Source organism: Notamacropus eugenii, chromosome 3 (assembly GCF_028372415.1).
Source record: "Notamacropus eugenii isolate mMacEug1 chromosome 3, mMacEug1.pri_v2, whole genome shotgun sequence".
Lineage (NCBI taxonomy): Eukaryota > Metazoa > Chordata > Mammalia > Diprotodontia > Macropodidae > Notamacropus > Notamacropus eugenii.
Genome location: NC_092874.1, coordinates 225,452,298 through 225,472,125, shown reverse-complemented (window position 1 = coordinate 225,472,125; position 19,828 = coordinate 225,452,298). Strand labels below are relative to the sequence as shown.

Below are 19,828 nucleotides of genomic sequence, written 5' to 3'. Positions count from 1 at the left end.
GTGTTGGGGGAATGCTAGTTAATCACATCATCAGCTTATCTTGAACCCTGCCACCTCCTGCCACCTGAAAGTGTGATCTGGGTGACTGATAGCTGCCTAGGGCCTCACCCACTTGGCAATCTCAGTTTTAGGACTTGGGAGACAGGTTGGGTGAGTTTGAGCCCTTAACTGACTTATCTTTTCTCTTTTCCATGGTGAGAGGTGGAGATGAGGTGGGGGAGAGGGATGTTCCAGTGTTTCTGTCCATAAAGGAGCTGGTCAGGTGGGATTCAATGATCAGCTATATAAGCAGTGTCATCAAAACTGCTTCCATCTTTGACCTGAAGGAATCTTGGGAGATCATCCCACCTTTGGCACTCACTAACTCTGTGATGCCAGGATACCTACTGTGCCAACCTTGAGAAATTGTTGGGGAGGAAGTGTTTTGAAAACTGCAAAGTCCTGTGTAAATTTGAGTTACTGTATTCTTATGTCTTGCATCCCTGTTCCTCCATTGTCAGCCTAGATGGATAGCCCTGGACCCTAACCCTTCTACTTCTTGGCAACAAGCTCCTGCCTCCTCTCCTATTACAAACACATAGAAATCTCTTTTGGGATCTCAGTATTGGCCTGTGACAAAGTTCTTCCTTTGAGCCAATCTAAATCCCACATGCATACCACTCTAGTTTATTTCCTTGTGTGGATGGAGAGTGGCTACGTGCCCTTTTCCATAGATCCAATTGGTAGAATCACAGCTATGCTGGCAACTTTCTTCCAATTTCTATGAGTAAATGACAGCACAAATTAGTATTTCTTCCTCTTCCCTCCTCCTTCTCCAGCCCTCCATACTCTAGGAGACATGGGCAGAGAGCGTGCTGTATGGAATCTTAAGGTGACAGGGCCCCTCACTAAGTAGGGGGCAGGTGAAGACCAAACAGATGGTTCATTGTTTGTAACTGTTGCTCTTTTATCACAATTCATCAAATTGCTTGTACTTGGGGCCAGAGCCCCACTGCTGGATGAGTGTGATCTCCAAAGCTTCTCTTAAGGCCTGCTTTATTTTTTCAGGGGTGGGGAATCCACAGCCTTCAGGTTCCATGTGGCTCTCTAGGTCTTCAAGTGAGGCCCTTTCACTGAATCCAAGCTTCATGGAACAAATTCCCGTAATAAAAGGATTTGTTGTGTAAAACTTGAATTCAGTTAAAAAGCCACACCCAAGGACCTAGAAGGCCATGTGTGTCCTTGAGGCCACAGATTCCCCACCCCTGAAACCATATGGTCTGACATATAATGTCCTATGGATGCTCCACCATTGATATAAAATAGTGAAATTCCATAATATTTATAATAATAGTTAACATATATGTAGCTCTTATTATATGTCAGACACTGTGCTAAGAGATTTACAAATATAATCTCATTTAATCCTCACAAAATCCTGAGGTTGTTGCCATTTGGAGGGAGGTGCTATTATCATTCTCATTTTACGGATGAGGAAACCAAGGCAAATAAAAGTTAAGTGACTCGCCGTGGCTCACACAACTAGTAACTGTCTGAAGCTGAATTTGAACTTCAGACAATGTCATCTTTAATCCTGAGACTGACGCCAAGCACCAGACTAAGCAGAACTCTCCTCTCACTAAGCTCTCTGAGAGATGAGGAGGGACAGTTGGGTGTGTTTGTTTCATGGGTCTTCTCTTCCGATTTCTGTAGGGATGCAAATGGAATATTATTGTGAGGGATGTTAGAGCAAATGATGTGGAGATCTCCTTACTTAGAATTATTTTAGTAGAGCAGATAATATCTACAAGAAATTGAAAATAAGATTTACTATGGATTGGTCAATAGCTGAAAGTTTATTGGGCATCGTGACACTGTTTCCCAGATTCATGGGATTTATTAGCTCAGTGAAGAAGGAATATTGGACAAAATTATTGTCCGAAACAATATTGGACAGCAAAAGTTACAGCCTCTACTCTTGAGAAAATATACTCCAGGTTGAAAATACAGATGTTTGAAAGTCTATGTAGTTAACTATACATGGTCTCCATGGCCACATGATTCATATTGGGAGATTACAGTAAGTTGTATGGATAAAATTTGAACTTTTGAGAGCAGGAAGAAAGAAAGGAAAGAATAATAATCTAGGGTCAGGATGCCTGAATTCTAATTCTGGTTCTGCTACTAACTTAGAACTAGGTGACCTTGGGCAAGTCATTTCCCTTCCTTCAAGCCTCAGTTCTCTCATTTGTAGAAAGAGGGGATGGAGCAGATAATCTCTAAGGTAGTTTTGAACTTAAAAATTCAAACATCCATGATTTTTTTAATACTAGATCTGCCTATCTCCACCAGTCTAAAAGTATATAGACTCCTCGCAGGCCTAGTCCCACTCTGATCCAGTATAGGGACATTGATCTATTCTGTTTCTGTCTCAAGCTAGTTTGCCCTTCCTTGAGCAATCTTGTGGTCCTCTGCCTCTGGGGCAAACACCAGACTAATGTGATCCATGGAAGCTTAAAACTCGAGCTCAAGAGACATGGCCCCTTTTCAAGACCTGAGGAAAAAGCATCTGGAAGATGAGGACAGGAGACCAGAAAGGCATCTGAAACCTCATGCGTCTTCTTGCTTGGGATACTTTCATTCTTGGGAATGCCCACCTCTCTTCTCTTTGCACATGTTTTAATTATAGACTGCTCCAAATTTCTCCTTTTCAGGAAGCCTTCCTAGACTATCCCCCATTCCCAACTCTGTCTCTCTATCTGTCCCTATCCCTGGAGAGGGTTCTGTCTAACTACTCCCAGGGTGGTCACCTGGGTAGGTAGGGCATGCCCTTTTTCCTCCCTCTGAATTTTTCCTTATCTTTCCTGGTCCAGTACTCAAGAATAGATTTATACACCTGGAATCCCAAGGATACACTTTCCTTGAAGGAATAACTACAGAGGAAAGTTAGCAGGTAAAGAGTTAAGAAGGAAAATGGAAACATAGTATTGCCCATCAGCCCAGACCTCTCTTTTTCTTAGGATGACTTCCATTTTCCACTTGTGTCTAGTCATCAAGATTTCTTCTTTTCTGTTGTCTGTTCTTTTCCCTCTTTCTGCACCTCTTGTTGGATGTGGTTTTTTGGCCACAACTTTGCTCAACAAATCCTAGAATCTTGTATTAAATCTAGAAAACCCATTTCGTTAATTTTTTTGAGGATTTTTTTAAACATGTGAAGTCATGAAAACATATTTCTATATTAGACATGTTGCAAAAAAAGCAATAAAAATAAAGAAAGTGAAAAAATGTTTCACTCTGCACTCAGAATTTACCAGTTCTCTTTCAGAATGTGGACAGCTTTTTTCATCGAGTCCTTTGCAATTATCTTGGATCATTGTATTGAGGAATCTTTTTACAGTTGATTATCATTACAATATTATTGTTACTGTGGGCATTATTCTGGTTCTTTTTACTTCACTTTGCATCACTTCATTTAAGTCCTCCCAGTTTTTTTCTGAAATCATCCTCTTTATCATTTCTTATAGCACAATAGTACTCCACCACAATCATATATCACAGCTTATTTAGCCATTTCAAAGTTGATGGGCATCCATTCAATTTCCAATTCTTTGCTAATACAAAATGAGGGGCTATAAATATTTTTGCACATATGAGTCATTTTTCTTTTCCTTCCATCTCTTTGGGATACAGAGTAAGTAGTGGTATTGCTGAATCAAAGGATATGCATGTCTTTATAGCCCTTTGGGCATAATTCCAAATTGTTCTCCATAATGGTTGTACCAGTTCACTATTTCACCAATAGTGTATTAGTGTCCCTATTTTCTCACATGCCCTCCAGCATTTAATTTTCCTTTTTTATCATATTATCCAATCTGATAGATATGAAATGGTACCTCAGAATTGTTTTAATTTGCATTTCTCTAATCAGTTAGTGATTTAGTGCATTTTTAATATGACTATTTATGTTTTTGATTTCTTCTGTGAAAACAACCCGTTCATTTCTTTGACCACTTATTAACTGAGAAATGATTCTTACTTTTATATATTTGGCTCAATTATCTACATATTTGAGATATGAGACCTTTATCAGAGAAATTTGATCTAAAAGTCTCCTGACCCCAAGTTTCCTGTTTTCCTTCCAATTGTGGCCACATTGGTTTTGTCTGTGCAAAACTTTTTTAATTTTGTGTAATCAAAATTATCCATTTTACGTCCTATGATCTTCTCCACCTTCTATTTGATTATAACTCTTCCTTTATCTGTAGATCTGACAGGTGTTCTTTTCCATGCTTCCCTAACTTGCTTCAGTTATCATATTTTATGTGTTAATCATATACACATTTTGACTTTATCTTGGTATATGGTGTGAGATGTTGGTCTGTGCCTAAATTCTGCCAGTCTGCTTGGAAAGCACATTTGGTTGGTGGCTGGGACAAGAAGCTTAGAGAATCAAAAGCTTTCCTAAAGGTCACAAAGCAAGATCCATGTAGACTTGGGTCTGGTTACAGAGTATATTCATGTATATTAGATAACTTTATCCTTGTGATAACTGTGGGAATGGACATGGTGTTTTAATCCCTGTTTTGGGGATGAGGTGATTGAAGGTCAAAGAAATTGTGGGATAAAAATCTAAGGATTTGGCAGTAATAATAATACATAGTATAGGAGCGGGGTGGGAAGGAGAGCAGAGGGGACCTACCAAACATCTCCAGGAGGATTCTTGTTCCAGAAGCTGGCCACCAGCCCCAGCTCTAGCCATTTCAACTAGTGTTGGAGGATGACTTGGCACCCCCACAACTTGCCCCAGATTTCAGGGCACATCTCCAAACAAACACCTCTCTTGGGGAGTTGTTTGGAAAAAATGACAATGTTTAAGGGAAATGATAGAAGAGTTTTCAGCAACCAGATCCTGGGTGATCATTTCAGTTGAACCTCTAAACAAGTAGGGAGAGATGAAAGATAAATGAGCAAGTTAGGGAAGTTTGTCTGCAATGGAGTTTTTGCAACTCCTAGGTATTAGTTTTGAACCAGACTCATTTCTGGCAGGTAAACTAAATATTATTCCCCTCCCAAGGGTTGGAGAATGAACCAGCCCAATTGCATATATAAGGGACAGTGCCAGTTTTCTTGTCAAAGGAGTTCTGTCTCCTTCCTGCTCTGATCTCCTCCTCTTCCTTCCTGACAGGGCCTCTTCTCCTTCTACCTGTCTCTCTGGATGCTTGAGAAACAATGAGCCAACAGTTCAGTTCTAGGTCTGCTTTTGGACTGGGGAGCAGACATGTGTACAGTGCTAGATCCTCTGGGGCCATTAGTGGCAGGAGCCAGACTGGTGGGACTGTGTGCCGCATAGGTGGGACATGCGGAGGTGGTGGTAGTGGCTTTGGGGGTTATAGTCGGTTTAGGGGCAGCTACAGCAGTCAAAGCCTCTATAATCTGGGGGGGAGCAGAAGCATCAGTAGCGTGGTGGGGGATGGAGCCAGTAGTTTTTGGCAGAGCAGAGGAGGCAGAGGTTTTGGAGGTGGTGGTGGTGGGCACGGCTTTGGGAGCAGGAGTTTTGGGGGTGGTGGCTTTGGCCTTCGGGGTTTTGGTCCTGCCTGTCCCCCAGGGGGCATTCGTGAGGTGACCATTAATCAGAGCCTCCTTCAGCCTCTTGGAGTGGAGGTGGACCCTGAGTTTCAGAAAGTGAAAAGTCAGGAGCGTGAGCAGATCAAAGTTCTCAACAACAAATTTGCTTCTTTCATTGACAAGGTGAGTGACTTACTCCTAAGTTCAGGGACTGATAGAGGGAGGCGCCAATTCCTGGGACCTGCTTGGCTGATTGGGGAAACAACAGCACAGGTCACCCCACAAAGTGAACAAGGTGAGCTTGCTGTCTTCACCTATTAGATAGTGAGTTCCTCAAGGGCAGGGATTGTCTTTTGCCTTTGTATCCCTAGTGCAAGGCATATAATAGGCGCTTAATAAATGCGTGTTGGCTGACTGACTATCTAACTCCAGTCTGGCAATGGATCCTAGATTCAGAGCCAGAAAGGACTTTTGAAGTCATAGTCCACTCATTTCATAGATTAGGAAAACTGAGGCCAGGAGAGGTTGAATGGTTTGCTCAGTGTCAAAGAGTTGTTAAGTGTCTGAGGCACTATTTGAACCCAGATCTTTCAGACTCCAAGTCTAATGCTTAATCCACTACAACAGATTTTGTGGCCCGAAGGGAAGCAGTTCAATGCTATAAAGCCTCAGTCACTCCTCTTGGAGAAGCTTTAGCTTTGCTCATCCCCCCTCCATTGGGGAAGGAAAGGGCATAATCCAAGGGGACTTTAGGGGTCATCTCACTTTCCCACCACACTTTCCTCCTCTTCAAAACACTATCCTGAGAAAGGGTCCAGAACACAACCAAGTTTAAAGACCTCTACTTTTGAGATTATGATGATTTGTCAGAAAAAAAAAAAGACCTGGATTCCCACCCACATCCCCTTTCCTGCAATATTGGGAAGACCTGATGGAGCAGATAGTTGACCCAGCAAGTGCCTCTGGCTGCGTGTAACAGTTACCATATAGTTTATGAATCTTCTTGTGTCTCCACCTTCAGATCTTTGAGGGCCAACAATGTGGAATCACAAGGAAATAGAAAAATTCTTTTTTTCTGCACCCTCCCCTTCCTCCTAGGACTACCAGTTCTAATCCCATTTTGCGCCTGGTTCTAGAAGAGAAATTGTTAAGTGCTTTGGCAACCTAGCAACCACTTTCCTTTTTCTCTCCTTCCACTCTGAACTGGGACTCGACATCAGGGCTGTTGCACCACTCTTGGGAGGATTCCCAGAATGTGAAGATGTCTCTTTTCATCCTCCTGGCTATGGTACAATGATGAAGCAGAAATCTAGAGAGGTTCAGTCACTTCTCAGAGAAGTTCAGCCACTTTCTCCAAGTCCATACAAGCATGAGAATGCTAGAAACCAAACTGAGAACCAAATCCAGTTATTACCTGAACCTGGAAATATGGACATGTCTATCTGTATTTTAGGTGCAGGATCCTAAAAGAGGGGCTGGAAGAGAGAAGAGCAGACACGGGAAACAGGACAGAAGGGGTTGGGGGAGGACATAAGAGTATATGAAAAGAAGAAGTCTGTTGGAAGTTGCCTTCTTGGTTACTTCTGATTTTTACTGGTTTCTCCTCCCCCCCTTTGTTCTTCCTTTCTCCTCTTCCTCCTTTCCCCATTACTCCTCCCTCCTTCTCCTCCTCTTTCTCCTCCTCCTTTTCTGTCTTCATTTTCTTCTTCTCCTCTTTCTTTTTCCTTCTTCTCCTTCCCCTTCTCCTCCTTCTCCTTTTTCATCTTCATTTTCTTCTTCTCCTCCTCCTTCTCCCCTTTTCCCCCCTTTTTCCTCCTTCTCCTCCCTTTCTCCCTTTTCCTCCCCTTTCTCCTTCTCCTCTCCCCCATTTCTCCTCCTTCCTCCTCCTCTTCCTCCTCTTCTCCCCTTTCTCCTTCTTCCTTCTTCTCCTCTTTCTTCTCCTTTTTAATCTTCATTTTCTCCTCCTCCTCCTCCTCCCCTTTTCCCCCTTCTTCCTCCTTCTCCTCCCTTTCTCCCTTTTCCTCCCTTTTCTCCTTCTCCTCCTCTCCCCCATTTCTCCTCCTTCCTCCTCCTCTTCCTCCTCTTCTCCCCTTTCTCCTCCTTCCTTCTTCTCCTCTTTCTCCTCCTTTTTTATCTTCATTTTCTCCTCCTCCTTCTCCCCTTTCTCCCCCTTCTTCCTCCTTCTCCTCCCCTTTCTCCTCATCCTCTGTTACCACATTTTCTTCTTTCATAGGTGATTAAGCTGTAGACAGAAGACCAGTTAGCCTTGCTTTGTGAACATGCTTGTAATCCATGCCTCAACTATTTGATGTTGGCCAAAATATATTTTTTAAAATTCCTTATTATTTCTTACCATTATGCAAAACGTTCATTGAGTATTGTGTTCAAAAGTGTGCTAAGTAGTGGGGGGATAACATCCTAAGTTGAACTAGACTGGAAGGTTCTGGGAGGCAGGATTTTAGTCTGTTCTTTATATCCCTCTGTTCTTATCCCTCATCCCGTGTTTCCCACAGCTTTGTAGAAGCACAGCAGCTCTTTTGTTGATTAGATCTAATCTCTCCACTCACTCGTAAGAGGGTTGGACTTAGACCTCTATTAAATGTATCTCTATTAGAATCTCTGCTGTTTACAAGTTGTGTGATGTTTGACATCCTCACTCTTTGTAGCCTCATTTTCCTTCTCTGTAGAAAGATGGAGGATTAGACTAGGTGTTCCTGAAGTTCCCTTATCAACTTTGACGATCTTCCTGTGAGTAAGTGCAGGATAAAAATAGGCTGCAGAGAACTGCAATTTCTCACAGAATATCTTTGTGAACACTCTCCCACAAAAACAAGTCATAAAAACAAGTCATAAGGACACCACCCTTGGAAGCCTCTTGCTTAATCCCTTTTCCCAATGAAATAAACAAGCAAGGGAATCATGGGAGATTTTTCTCTCTGGGAATTTTTTTCTGTCTCTAAGCCATAATCGGTAAAGATCTAGCCCTTCAAACATAAGGGACTTGAGATCTAGGGTTTCCAGAGGCTTTCTGAGCCTAGAAATGTTGTAGAATTTTGCTTGAGATGGGTGTCTACCATTGCCACATTCAATAACAAAGGGTTTGCCAACTAGCCCCATTCCTTTGGAAGGAGGTGGCCTGATTCTGGAAGGGAGGGAAATGGGGATTGGGAAGAACCCAGGAAAATGTGGAGAGGTGGGCAAATTCTGGACGCTGCTCAGACAGGGGAGTGATCACTTGCTGCTGTGTCTGACTAAAGGTGAATTAGCAAGGGCTGGAGACAGCCCCAAATTCAGAACCGAGGGGAAAGACGAGGGCTTGGTGGGTAGTCAGTGAGAACAGATAATATGTACAGTTCCCATATCCAGTAGCAAGAATAATGCCTCACATTTCTGTTTCTCAAATGCTTTCCTCACAATAATCCTGTCAAGTCGAGTAAGTTATACTCTTTTTACAGGAGAGGAAATCAATGAATGAATTAATAAAAAAGCATTTATTGAATGTTTACCATAGATCAAATAATGTGCTAAACCCCAGGGGTACAGATAGAAAAGTGAGACAGTCTCTGATCTCAAGCAACTCCCAGAATGCATTTCAAGGGCTCAGCTGTAGGACTGATGACAAAGTCTAGGACTCCAGGCTACAGTAGCTCTTTTGGCATTCAGGTACGGTTCTTGGAGCAGCAGAACCAAGTACTGCAGACAAAATGGGACCTGCTGCAGCAGGTGAAAACCTCCACCCAGAGCAACAACCTGGAGCCTATCTTGGAGTCCTACATTGCTGAGCTGAGGAGGGAGCTGGATGGCCTGAGTGCTGAGCGGATGCGTCAAGACTCAGAGATAAGAACCATGCAAGACTTAGTAGAAGACTACAAGACCAAGTGAGTGGTGAGAGGTGGAGAATGAGACATGTCAGGAAAACCTGCCATAGTGGGGAGGGAAATTTAGATTTGGGGAAATACTAGCTGTGTGACCTTCTGTAGGTCATCTCTCCTCTCCGAGGCTTAGTTCTCACCTGTAGAATGAGCATAATCCTTCCTATCTTACTTATCTCCAGGACCATTGTGAGATTGCACATTAAAAAAGCTTCATAACCCAAAGTACTATATCTATGCTACTATGCCTCCATGAAACCCCATCATATCATGGAGGTTACCACACTTTATCAATGCAAGTAGATTGCAAATTGTCAGCTTTTACCAAATTAGAATAACTGTGTGTCTTATTAGGGGACCAATCAGAGAGACCCTTTGCCAAGTTGATTGCAATGAGATGAATTTTTCAGGCAGAACAACACAGAGACCATTTACTTGGGGGTAGAAGGGTTTTTGATGTGCATTGGTGGAGAGAGTTTCCTCATTGGACTTGGGAGGCAGAAAGACCTGAATTCAAATCCTACCTCAGCATCTTAATAGCTGTTGTGACCATGGGGGCAAGTTTAACCTCTCTCAGTCTCAGTTTCCTCATCTGTAAAATGAGAATAATAAGGGCACCTACCTCTCAGGGTTGTTGTGAAGGTCAAATGAGATAAAGAGCTATGCAAATTGTAAAACACTCTAGAAATGTTAGCTATTATTATTAGCCTTTTAAGAGCTATGGTCATGACAGTACAATAATACCCATAAATGACATAATGATCCAGTGTTAATCTCAACTACCTTCCATGGTGTGTGCTTAGGAAACTCATCATAATAAATGTCCTGGAATCAGATATGCATCTATAAATACATCATAGTAGTAATAAGAGCATAGTGGAGCGTTTCATAATTACCCAATTATATATTAATAATAGTAACTCAACACTTTCTACAACTATGATGGACAGTTTTAAAAGATTAACAGCATGACATAGTGGAAAGAATACTAGACTTAAATGGATGAATGAATAAAAGAAGCATTTAATAAGTGCCTACTGTATACAATATACTGTGCTCTGGGGATACAAATATAAAAGTGATACAATCCTTGCTCTCAAGGACCTTACATTCTAATACAGGGAGACATCATATTGATGAGGGATGACAAGGGATGGGGACTGTGGTATAGAGAGTCACAGGGATAGTGAGTGGAACCCTAATTTCCACATTCAATTGTAGTATTGATTTGAATATGATTTCTAGGATGAGAGTGACTTGCCTGGGGTCATTAAGCTAGTAAGTGACTGAGGCTGGATTAGGCTTAGCCCAGAATACCACCTAGCAGCCTCAGTCTGGGTAAGATGCATCTGACTATTTGACCTTGAAGGGGACGCCTCAGGATCCAAGGTTTGCCCATTTACATTTTTCTCACTCCTCTCTCTCTGCAGGTATGAGGAAGAAATCAGTAAGAGGACCAACGCTGAGAACGATTTTGTCATTCTGAAGAAGGTGAGTGGTGAGAGAGGGCTAAGATGCCATTTGGAGAGAGACTGGAGTGTGGGCCAAGAGTGAGAGTTGTGGTATGAGTAATGATGTCATAGGTTTTTGAGCTAAAAGGGACCTTTGACATCATCTGGTATGAACCCATTCCTGCCCCCAGTACATGAGGGAATTGAAGCCCAGAGAACTGTAGTGATTTTCTCAAGGCCACAGGTAGTTTAGAAGCCAGGTCTTCTGACTCTAAATTAAACATTCTTACTCTACGTTATAAGTAACCGAGAGAAGTTCTGGGATACTCTTAGATTCTGATTTCGGTGGTCCTGAGTGCTGCCAGATGCCTGGAGGCGGGGGAATGAACAAATTGACCTTTGAAGTATCACTGCCATTCAAATAATGTCGACTCCTTAGAAGAGAAAAGTTGAATCTTGGTTCACTCTGAAAGTGGGACATACAAAAGAGAGACTGTTTTTAATCTCTTAATTCTTTTCTCCAGAGAGTTATATTAAAATCACTAATTATCCTTTTGATTATTCATGATTCAAGAAGAGTGGAGACTGCCCAGCTAACAGAGATTTAGGCTGAATTTAGCATTGCAGTTGAGCCAAGTAAGTGCTTTGCCTTTTTCCTTCCCAAGGCTAGACCTTGGGTCAGAGCTATTTGTAAATAGTCACCCGGACAGATTTGAGATTCCATTCCCTTCTTGAAGTTCTTATCTTTACTCTCAGGTAAAAGTCTAGCAGGTAGAAAGTTAGGAAGACAAGGGACCTGAATAATCCACAGTTTACCCAACAATATTTGAGAAATGGCTATGAGGTCAAAATATCTCTACTTTTTTTTCAGGATGTAGATGCTGCCTATATGAACAGAGTTGACCTGCAGTCTAACGTGGACAGGTTGATTAAAGAAACTGACTTTGTGAAGTTCCTGTATGAAGCGGTAAGGTCTCTATCCATAATAAGTCAGCTTCTTCTCTTTATCTAAAATTATGAATGTGACATAATTCTGAGAAAGAAAGGAGTCTTAGTCCTCAGGTCCTCATCTGCTCTTTGGGCGTGTCACTGGATTTGTTCTATAGTAGAAAAAACTCAGGAAAAACTTTCTAGTAAGATGGATATTGGGATTGGAGTGGGAGTTTTACTTTTCTCTAGAAGTCTTTAAGGACCCAAACAAAGCTTTAAATCTTGGATGAACTAGGAGCGGTCCTGTTTGCTAGTCACTGATTTTTTTCAGCTTAAATTCAATTCAACAAACAAATCTGTATACGTGTATATATAAGCATATATATATAATATATGCACATACATATAGTTCAAATATCACATAATATTTCTCAGTATAACTCTTCCTTCTCCTATCAGAGAATCACCCCTTATAACCAAGTATAAAAATCAAGAAATACTTATTAAACACCTACTAGTGTAAACACAGAGATCAGGTATCTTATACAAAGAGAGATATGATGGTTCTCTTTTATCAAAGAGTTCATAGGGGAGAAAAACATGCACACACTTAACGATGATGCATGAGAGAGTGAGGCAAGTAAAGGAGGGCTCCAGACAAAGGACTCTGAGAAACTCTGAGAACAGGGAGAGATCTTTCTTCCCTCTGAGGAAGAGTTCAGGGAAAGCTTCATTGAGGAGGTAACCCCTGGCCTAAGTCTTGAAGAAAAGGATGAATTTGAACAGATTAAAGATGGGGAATGGTGGGACCAGAAGTACAGAAACATAAGAAGGCTAAATGAGAACAAGAGATGGAGAGCAGTACAGTTTGATTAGAACACAGAATATGGCGAAGGGAGGTACCATAAAACTGGAAAAGTAGATTGGAGACATTGCGTGGGGCCCTGAAAGCCAAGATCAAGAGTTTGTTCTTTATTTGGTTGGTGATGGGGAGATACCTTCCAACTTTTACGTGTCCCTATATTCAAATCTTTGTCTCTGTTGTTGAGGTAGGGGGTAATTAAAGAGAAGGGGCTATATGATTCCTGCTCTCTGGTAGCTTCCCGTCTGTTTGGGGGGGTGGGACACACACTTAGGGTATAGACAGAGAAAATAGAACCACAGATAGGTAGCAAAATGAAATACTACAGAAGATTTCATGTACTTGTTGGGATGGTGTTAGAGGGTAGTGCTGTTAGCAGAATTGGGGAGATTGGGATCTAGCTATGGAAAGTTTCCTGGAGAAGTATGGAGAGGGAATGGAGGGAAGATGGATGCAAAAGCTGAGCACCCAGTGAGCAGGTCTGTCTCTCTCTCTCTTCTAGGAGTTGTCCCAGATGCAGACTACCACCAGTGACACCAATGTCATCCTCTCCATGGATAACAACCGTAGTTTGGATTTAGATAGCATCATCCAAGAGGTCCAAGAGCAATATGAACTAATTTTCCGGAGGAGCAAGGCTGAGACTGAGGCCAGGTACCAGGACAAGGTGAGTAGCCTCACAGCCCAAGGTCTATCTGTACCTTTGTTCAAGGGTCAAAGTGGAACAGGCTCTTTCAAGTGCTTCATATATATATGCTTAAGGTGTGGTCAATAGAACTAAAGAGCAGAGAAGTCAAATAGGTTAAAATAATAGAAATCCAAATACAGAGTCCTCCACCTTCAGACCCCTGCTATAAACACTGGAGAAGATTCAGAGGAAAGAAGAAATCTATATACTACCCCTGGGAAACTACTAGTCTAAAGGGGAAGATGGACATATATCTAGGACAGAGAAAGAGCCAAAGAGATCCAGAAAAAGAAGAAAATGCAAATTAAGTACATTGGTTCCATAAATGCTGAGAACGGGGGAATAGTGGCTTGACCAGGATCATCTAAGTTAGTCAGAGAAGGTTTCTTGGAGGAGTGAGTAGTGAGCATGAGTAAAAATGTGAGGGGAGGTTCACACTACAGGAATGGCTGGTGTCAAGACTCAGAGGTGGGAGAGGTTTGGTGAAGGTAGGGGAGAGGAAGCAAGTTTGCCTGACTACAGCAGAGTCTGAACCCGGGAGTCATGGGATGTAAGATTATTCTGATGGGCTATGGAGAGTGGGGGACAACTCTAGGTTGAAAGCAACCTTGGATAGGGCATTTGGGTGGTTGTTCCTTAGGAAGATTGACTCTGATTTCCAGGCTCAGGCTTAAGGTACACAAGGTGAGCCATCATTGAATGTGATGTGGTCTCTGGCCCATAGTACCAGGAGCTCCAAATTACAGCTGGCAGACATGATGATGACCTGAAGAACACTAAGATGGAGATTTCAGAACTCAATCGGACTATCCAGAGGCTCCAGTCAGAGATTGGAAATGTGAAGAAACAGGTAGGATGAATTTCCAGCTTTAGTTTACAAAATGGCCTATTCCTGCCTTTTGTCTTCCAAACAGATTTCAACGAAATATTCCTATTTTCCTGCTATCCTTTTCCTAGAGTGTCTACCCCAGGGCAATGGGCCTGGCCCCAAACAAGAATCAAGATGAGTTAAAAGTCTTTCTCTTCAGGATAGGACTCAATGGCTCTCCTCCTTCCAATAGTCTATTTCAGATTGATGGGTAGCACTATTTTAGCGATGAGGGCGATATACTATGTGATACCAGCAAAGGAATTAGCTGTGGTGACCTTGAAAAGCAGAAGGGAGAGTGCCTAAACACACAAAGGCACTACATGAAGAAATTAATTCTTGGTTTTTACTATGAAGGAGATGGTATACAGAGGATCCCAATGAGTGAACATCAAAATATACCTATTTCTAGTGGATTCGGGGTTGTGGTTTTGCCTTCATGTATAAACATATAAGGTTTATATGAAATGGGAGTTCACATACCTTTAAATAAGAGATAAAGTCATCTTCTGGGGTTACTGACTGAGTTGAGAAGGGTTTAGAAAGGCAGCAGAGAGCTTTATATCTTTTATTTTTATATAAATTTATTAATTTTCAGTTTTCAACATTCACTTCCACAAAATTTTGAATTTCAAAATTTCTTCCCATCTCTCCACTTACTCCCATGCCAGGACATAGTGTATGCTGATCTCCCTTTCCTTCAATCTGTCCTCCCTTCTATTGCTCCCCCCTCTTATCCCCTTCCCTTCTATTTTCCTATAGGGTAAGATAGATTTCTATGCCCCATTGCTTGTATATCTTATTTCCTAGCTGGATGTAAAATCAACTTGTAACATTCATTTTTAAAACTTTGAGTTCTACATTCTCTCCCTTCCCCTCACCTCACCTATCCTCCTTGAGAAGGCAAGTAATTAGATGAAGGTTATACATATGTGGTCATGCAAAATATCTCTATAACAGTTATGTTGTAAAAGACTAACTATATTTCCTTCTATCCTTTCCTGCCCTCCATTTATTAAATTCTCTCCTTTGACCTGTCCCTCTACCAAAGTGTTTTCTTCCAATTACTCCTTCCCCCAATCTGCCATTCCTTCTATTATCCCTCCCCCGACCCCGTCCCCTTCCTTCCTGTGTTTCTGTAGGGTAAGATAAACTTCCATACCCAATTGAGTGTGTATGTTATTCCCTCATGAAGCCCAAATCCAGTGAAAGGAAGGTTCACTTATTCCCTCTCACATTCCCCTTCTTCCCTTCCATTGTAAAAGCTTTTTCTTGCCTCTTTACTGTGAGATGATTTACAATATTCTAGCAGAGAGCTTTATATCTTTTGGTGTTACCTATGTCTTTTTACTCACTTTCTCCTCCCTTCAACTTTGCTCTCTGGGATGGGAACAGACAGTTTCATCTTTTAGGAGCATATAAAGGTGGAACTTCAAACTAGACATTTTACACATATGGAAGGAGTAAGGAGATAAAGCATTTGGGTACCAAAAGCATCCCCTTTATCTGCTGAGCTGCAGGGGAGGGAAGTAGGTGCAAAAATATAATGACTAGCTAGGAGAAGGGAACCTGTATAAATTATCCTTGCCCTCAGATTTATTGAATCTAAATCCCCTCAGATTTACTGAATCTAAATCCAGTCTCTAAGTCTTTTCTCCAGCAGTCTGGAGTCTGGTGAAGACCCCAGACACTGCACAATCTTGAGTGAGTCAGTTTATGTCATTTGGCCTCAGTTTCTTGCTCTATAGAATGAGTAGATTGGATTGGTGACCTCCAAAGTTCCTTTAGTGTCAAGAATCTAGGATTCTGTGAATGATACAAGGCTTTTTCGCTGGCACAGATTGGCCAAGTGCAGTCACTCATTTCGGATGCTGAGGAGAAAGGGGATGAAGCCCTCCAAGATGCCCAGCAGAAGCTGCAGGAGGTGGAAGAAGCCCTCCATCAGAGCAAGGAAGAGATGGCCCGCCTTCTGCGTGATTACCAGGAGTTGCTGAGCACCAAGCTGTCCTTGGATGTTGAGATTGCCACCTATAGGAAGCTACTGGAGGGAGAGGAGATCAGGTGGGCATGGATGGAGTCAGCCAGGGACTTGTCTCAGGGAGCTGGGTGCTCTTGGTAGATCATGTTCTCTACTCCCCTGCCTCCAAGCTTTCTCAGATAGATGAGGCTCTTTCTTATGATCCTGAAAGAAGGCAGTGCCAGCCTCTCTCAAACTCTCCAGTGTTCTCTGATAGGAAATTCTTCCTTGGGTCTAAGTCTGCCTCTTCTGCTTTAGGATGAATACAGTTTGGTCTTAGTCTCTAAGGATAATGTAAAACAGTAGCCCGAACCTAAATTTACCTGGATAGAGGGGGGCTCGGTTTGTACATTGAACAATTAATGTTTAACTTAGGTTATGTCTTACAGTGGAAAGGGTACTGGACTGGGTAAGGAGACACAGGTTCTATTCTCACTTCCACTAACTGTGAACAAGCTGTTGCCTCTTCCTGGGCCTCACTTTTCCCACTTATAAAATTAGAGGTTTGGACTAACTGGTGTCTAAGTTCCCTTACATCACCCAACTGGTTTCTTTGATTCCTTGCCTTATTTCTTTCTTGAGAAGCTGTGTCATGGGGCCGGGAAAACTTGGGCTTTGGTGCTGCTTTAGACATTTACCAGCTGTGTGACCCTGGGCAAGTTGCCTAATCATTCTGAACTTCAGTTTCCCCTTCTGCAAAACAGGGATAGTTATGACACCTAACAAGGTGTCATGGGGATCAGATGGTATGTCAGGTGCTTTATAAAACTGAAAGCACCATGTATTTGTGAGCTACATTTGTTTTAGGTTTTGTGGGTCCTGTTGACGGCTTTTTTTTTTTTTGTTTTACAGGATGTCAGGAGAATTTCAGAACCCTGTTAGCATCTGTAAGTAGCAGTGTGTGTGTGTGTGTGTGTGTGTGTGTGTGTGTGTGTGTTGTGTGTGTTGTGTGTCTGTGTGTCTGTGTGTGGGGCGGGGTGGTGGCGGCGAGCGGGGAGGACTTGAGCATTGCACAGAGGTGTTCCTCCCTGAAGGATGCTCCTGGTGACTGATGAGTGTGGGAGGAGGGCCACCAGCGCCCGTAGCGGAGTCCCTGTCGATGAAGCGTCACAAGCCCTTTGGTCTGGCCTTTTCTTTGCAGCCGTGCAGAGCAGTAGCGTCACGGTTGGAGGCGGCGGCGGCGGCGGCGGGAGCTTCGGCGGGACCTTAGGCGGGGGCAGCGGCGGCTATGGAAGCAGCTCTGCCCAAGGCTCTGGAGGGAGCTACGGGGGCAGCAGGAGCGGCGGCGGCGGCTCCAGAGGGGGTGGTGGCGGAGTTTACGGGGGGAGCAGCGCTTATGGAGGTTATGGAGAAAGCAGCAGAAACAGGAAAAGTGGGCGGGGTTCCTCCAGGTTGCAGATCATCCGGACCTCCACCAACTCTTCCAGCAGACATATCATCGAGTAGCGGGACGAAGGCTCCGGCCACCAGGGATTGTCATGAATTGCAGCTGCCGGTTTCTGATCTCAAACGCCCCTCAAATCTTTTCCTAGCCCTTTTCATTAGCTTCTTTCTGATTAGCCTCAACAATTTTGTAAATATATCGGAGCCACATTATGGACACATTACATATACATACATACATGCACGTTACAAACACACATGGACACGTGTCAATTTGTGTGGGGTATCATAGGTGCCTAGAATTGAGCTGCTGGACGGAGGCGGGCTTGGGTGGAGGAGAGAAGAAGTTAAAGGGACATATACGGTTGACCCCAAGCAAGAGATAATCCAAAATTCATTTATAACTAGCTCAGTCAGTCAGGAAGAAAGATACACATACATGCCTGACCTCACTATCCTTCCATTTGGGATCTCAATCCATATTGAGATCAAGAGCCTAGTTTTGTGATGGAGAAAAGGAGGTTTCATGGAATTCCCCAATGCAGCTAATTGAGAGTTGACTGTAATTGTACCAAGTCTCAGTTCCGGAGGTTGGGATGCCTAGTGGCCCTTTCTTTTCCTTGGCCCATAGCTTGTATAACAACGTGGGTCAGTGCACAGACATGAACATTTGCTTCTGGGGAGTTATTTGTAAGGTAGGCAATGTCTGGGAAGAAAGTATCTGTCATTTCCAGAGGGTTTGCTACATACAGTGTTTGGACTGTAATTAATTAACTCCCCATTCCTCCTGGGGATTGTAGAATCTCCTGCTCGTACCAGAAGTTGAAAATGATCTAAGTGGCCATCCTGATCCTGAGGCCTGCCTTGGGGTAGGCAATAATATTCCCATGGGGGAGGGTCTCAGAAGTCATTGGTAAAGGACCTTGCTTCCGTAAGGAAGACTTTTGATAGGAGGGGTAGATGTGGGAAGAAAAAGATCAACAGATTGTGTCCTGTTTCTGCGTACTCTCTAGTCATATCCCCATAGACATCCATAATCTCCAGATATCTTACTAGAAGTTCTGTCAGTGCATCTGGTATTTTGAAATCATGTCTAATCTTCCAGCTGTCTTTCCTTTGCCTCTTCTGCCTGCCTCTGAGTTCTCCAGATAAGAGATATTTGTGTGCCTACACTGGGAGTCTTTGATGAGATTCTTGAAGCAGTCTTAAGGGATTGTGCGGGATTGAGGGTATGGACATACTAGCTTTGAAACAGGGAATTTGGTTTAGTTCCCAAGACTTGAACTTACCTTCATTTTCTTACTTAGTGCAATGTAATACCACTTCCTTCTTTCTGTACCCCACTTCCAGTTTTGAACTCCCTTCATTGCTACTGATGGGGATAACGTGGCATCTAGGTACATTGACTGCCCTGGGAAAAGAATGGCTAGTAGTGTGTTGTCATTGGCTCCATTTTGTTGTTAAGGCTTGGTCTTCAAAGGGCTGACATTTTGGGTGCTTATCCAATAAACTGTTCTGTATGTCAATCTTTTTGACTGGGCTTTTCTTCCCTGAGTAGCCCTTTTCGGTCTGAAACACTTGCAGGTGTTGTTTCACCTACTGTTGAAGAGACAATAACACTTATGAAATACTTCCGCTTGGTGTACATAGCCCTGCTGCTCTGGCTATTATAATTTAAAGGTGGGAGGAGACAATTAGTCCTCACTTTTGATGAACTCCTAGCCTGATATCAGAGATGGGGAATGTTTTAGGGCATGCACACACATATAAAGACAGAACTGGATAGAACTGGACTGAAGGATGGAGTATGGAGAGAGAGGAAGGACAGAAATGGCTAGAGAGAGGTAAAAAGGCATACTGCGTGAGAGAATGGCTAATAGAAAGGTTCAGTGGTAGTTGAGGATGAGATGTAGGTGATGAATGGGGAACTGTTTTTTTGGGGGGGTGGTTAAGAATGGTGTCTGAGTTGAAGAGTCAGTGAGTTGAAGAGTGAGGAGGCTGGTATGGGTGGGGACAGTGGGTTCTGGTAAATACTTCAGTGCTCTCACTGAAAATTTAACAATCACCTAGAGCTGGCTCAAGCTGGCTCCAGCACACTCCTCGACTGAAGGACTTTTAAACCCATGTTCCTAAAGAAGTAGCTATTGAAACGAGAATGCAGAGGCTGGGGGTGGGGAGAACCCCTTTGATACTATATACTTTGGCTATTATGT

The 19,828-nt window shown here is 42.9% G+C and overlaps 1 protein-coding gene across 2 annotated transcripts; it reads left to right on the top strand.

Annotated features, from left to right (window-relative positions):
• The first annotated feature begins 5,127 nt into the window (after positions 1-5,127).
• LOC140534112 (keratin, type II cytoskeletal 1b-like) lies at positions 5,128-19,141 on the top strand. 2 transcript variants are annotated; one of them, XM_072654754.1, is made up of 9 exons: positions 5,128-5,727; positions 9,208-9,422; positions 10,847-10,907; positions 11,739-11,834; positions 13,162-13,326; positions 14,072-14,197; positions 16,056-16,276; positions 17,085-17,119; positions 17,374-19,141. In XM_072654754.1, the coding sequence occupies exons 1-9, from the start codon at positions 5,209-5,211 to the stop codon at positions 17,676-17,678; spliced, it is 1,743 nt and encodes a 580-aa protein (XP_072510855.1). In that variant the 5' UTR covers positions 5,128-5,208; the 3' UTR covers positions 17,679-19,141. The 2 variants fall into 2 exon arrangements, with proteins under 2 accessions (XP_072510855.1, XP_072510856.1); XM_072654755.1 differs by lacking the exon at positions 5,128-5,727 and adding an exon at positions 6,759-6,832.
• Positions 19,142-19,828: the final 687 nt, after the last annotated feature.

Coding starts and splice junctions, on each gene's coding strand:
- LOC140534112 (XM_072654754.1), top strand. CDS start 5,209: ATGAGCCAACAGTTCAGTTCTAGGTCTGCTTTTGGACTGGGGAGCAGA. Junction 5,728..9,207: donor TTGCTTCTTTCATTGACAAG/GTGAGTGACTTA, acceptor TTTGGCATTCAG/GTACGGTTCTTGGAGCAGCA. Junction 9,423..10,846: donor GTAGAAGACTACAAGACCAA/GTGAGTGGTGAG, acceptor CTCTCTCTGCAG/GTATGAGGAAGAAATCAGTA.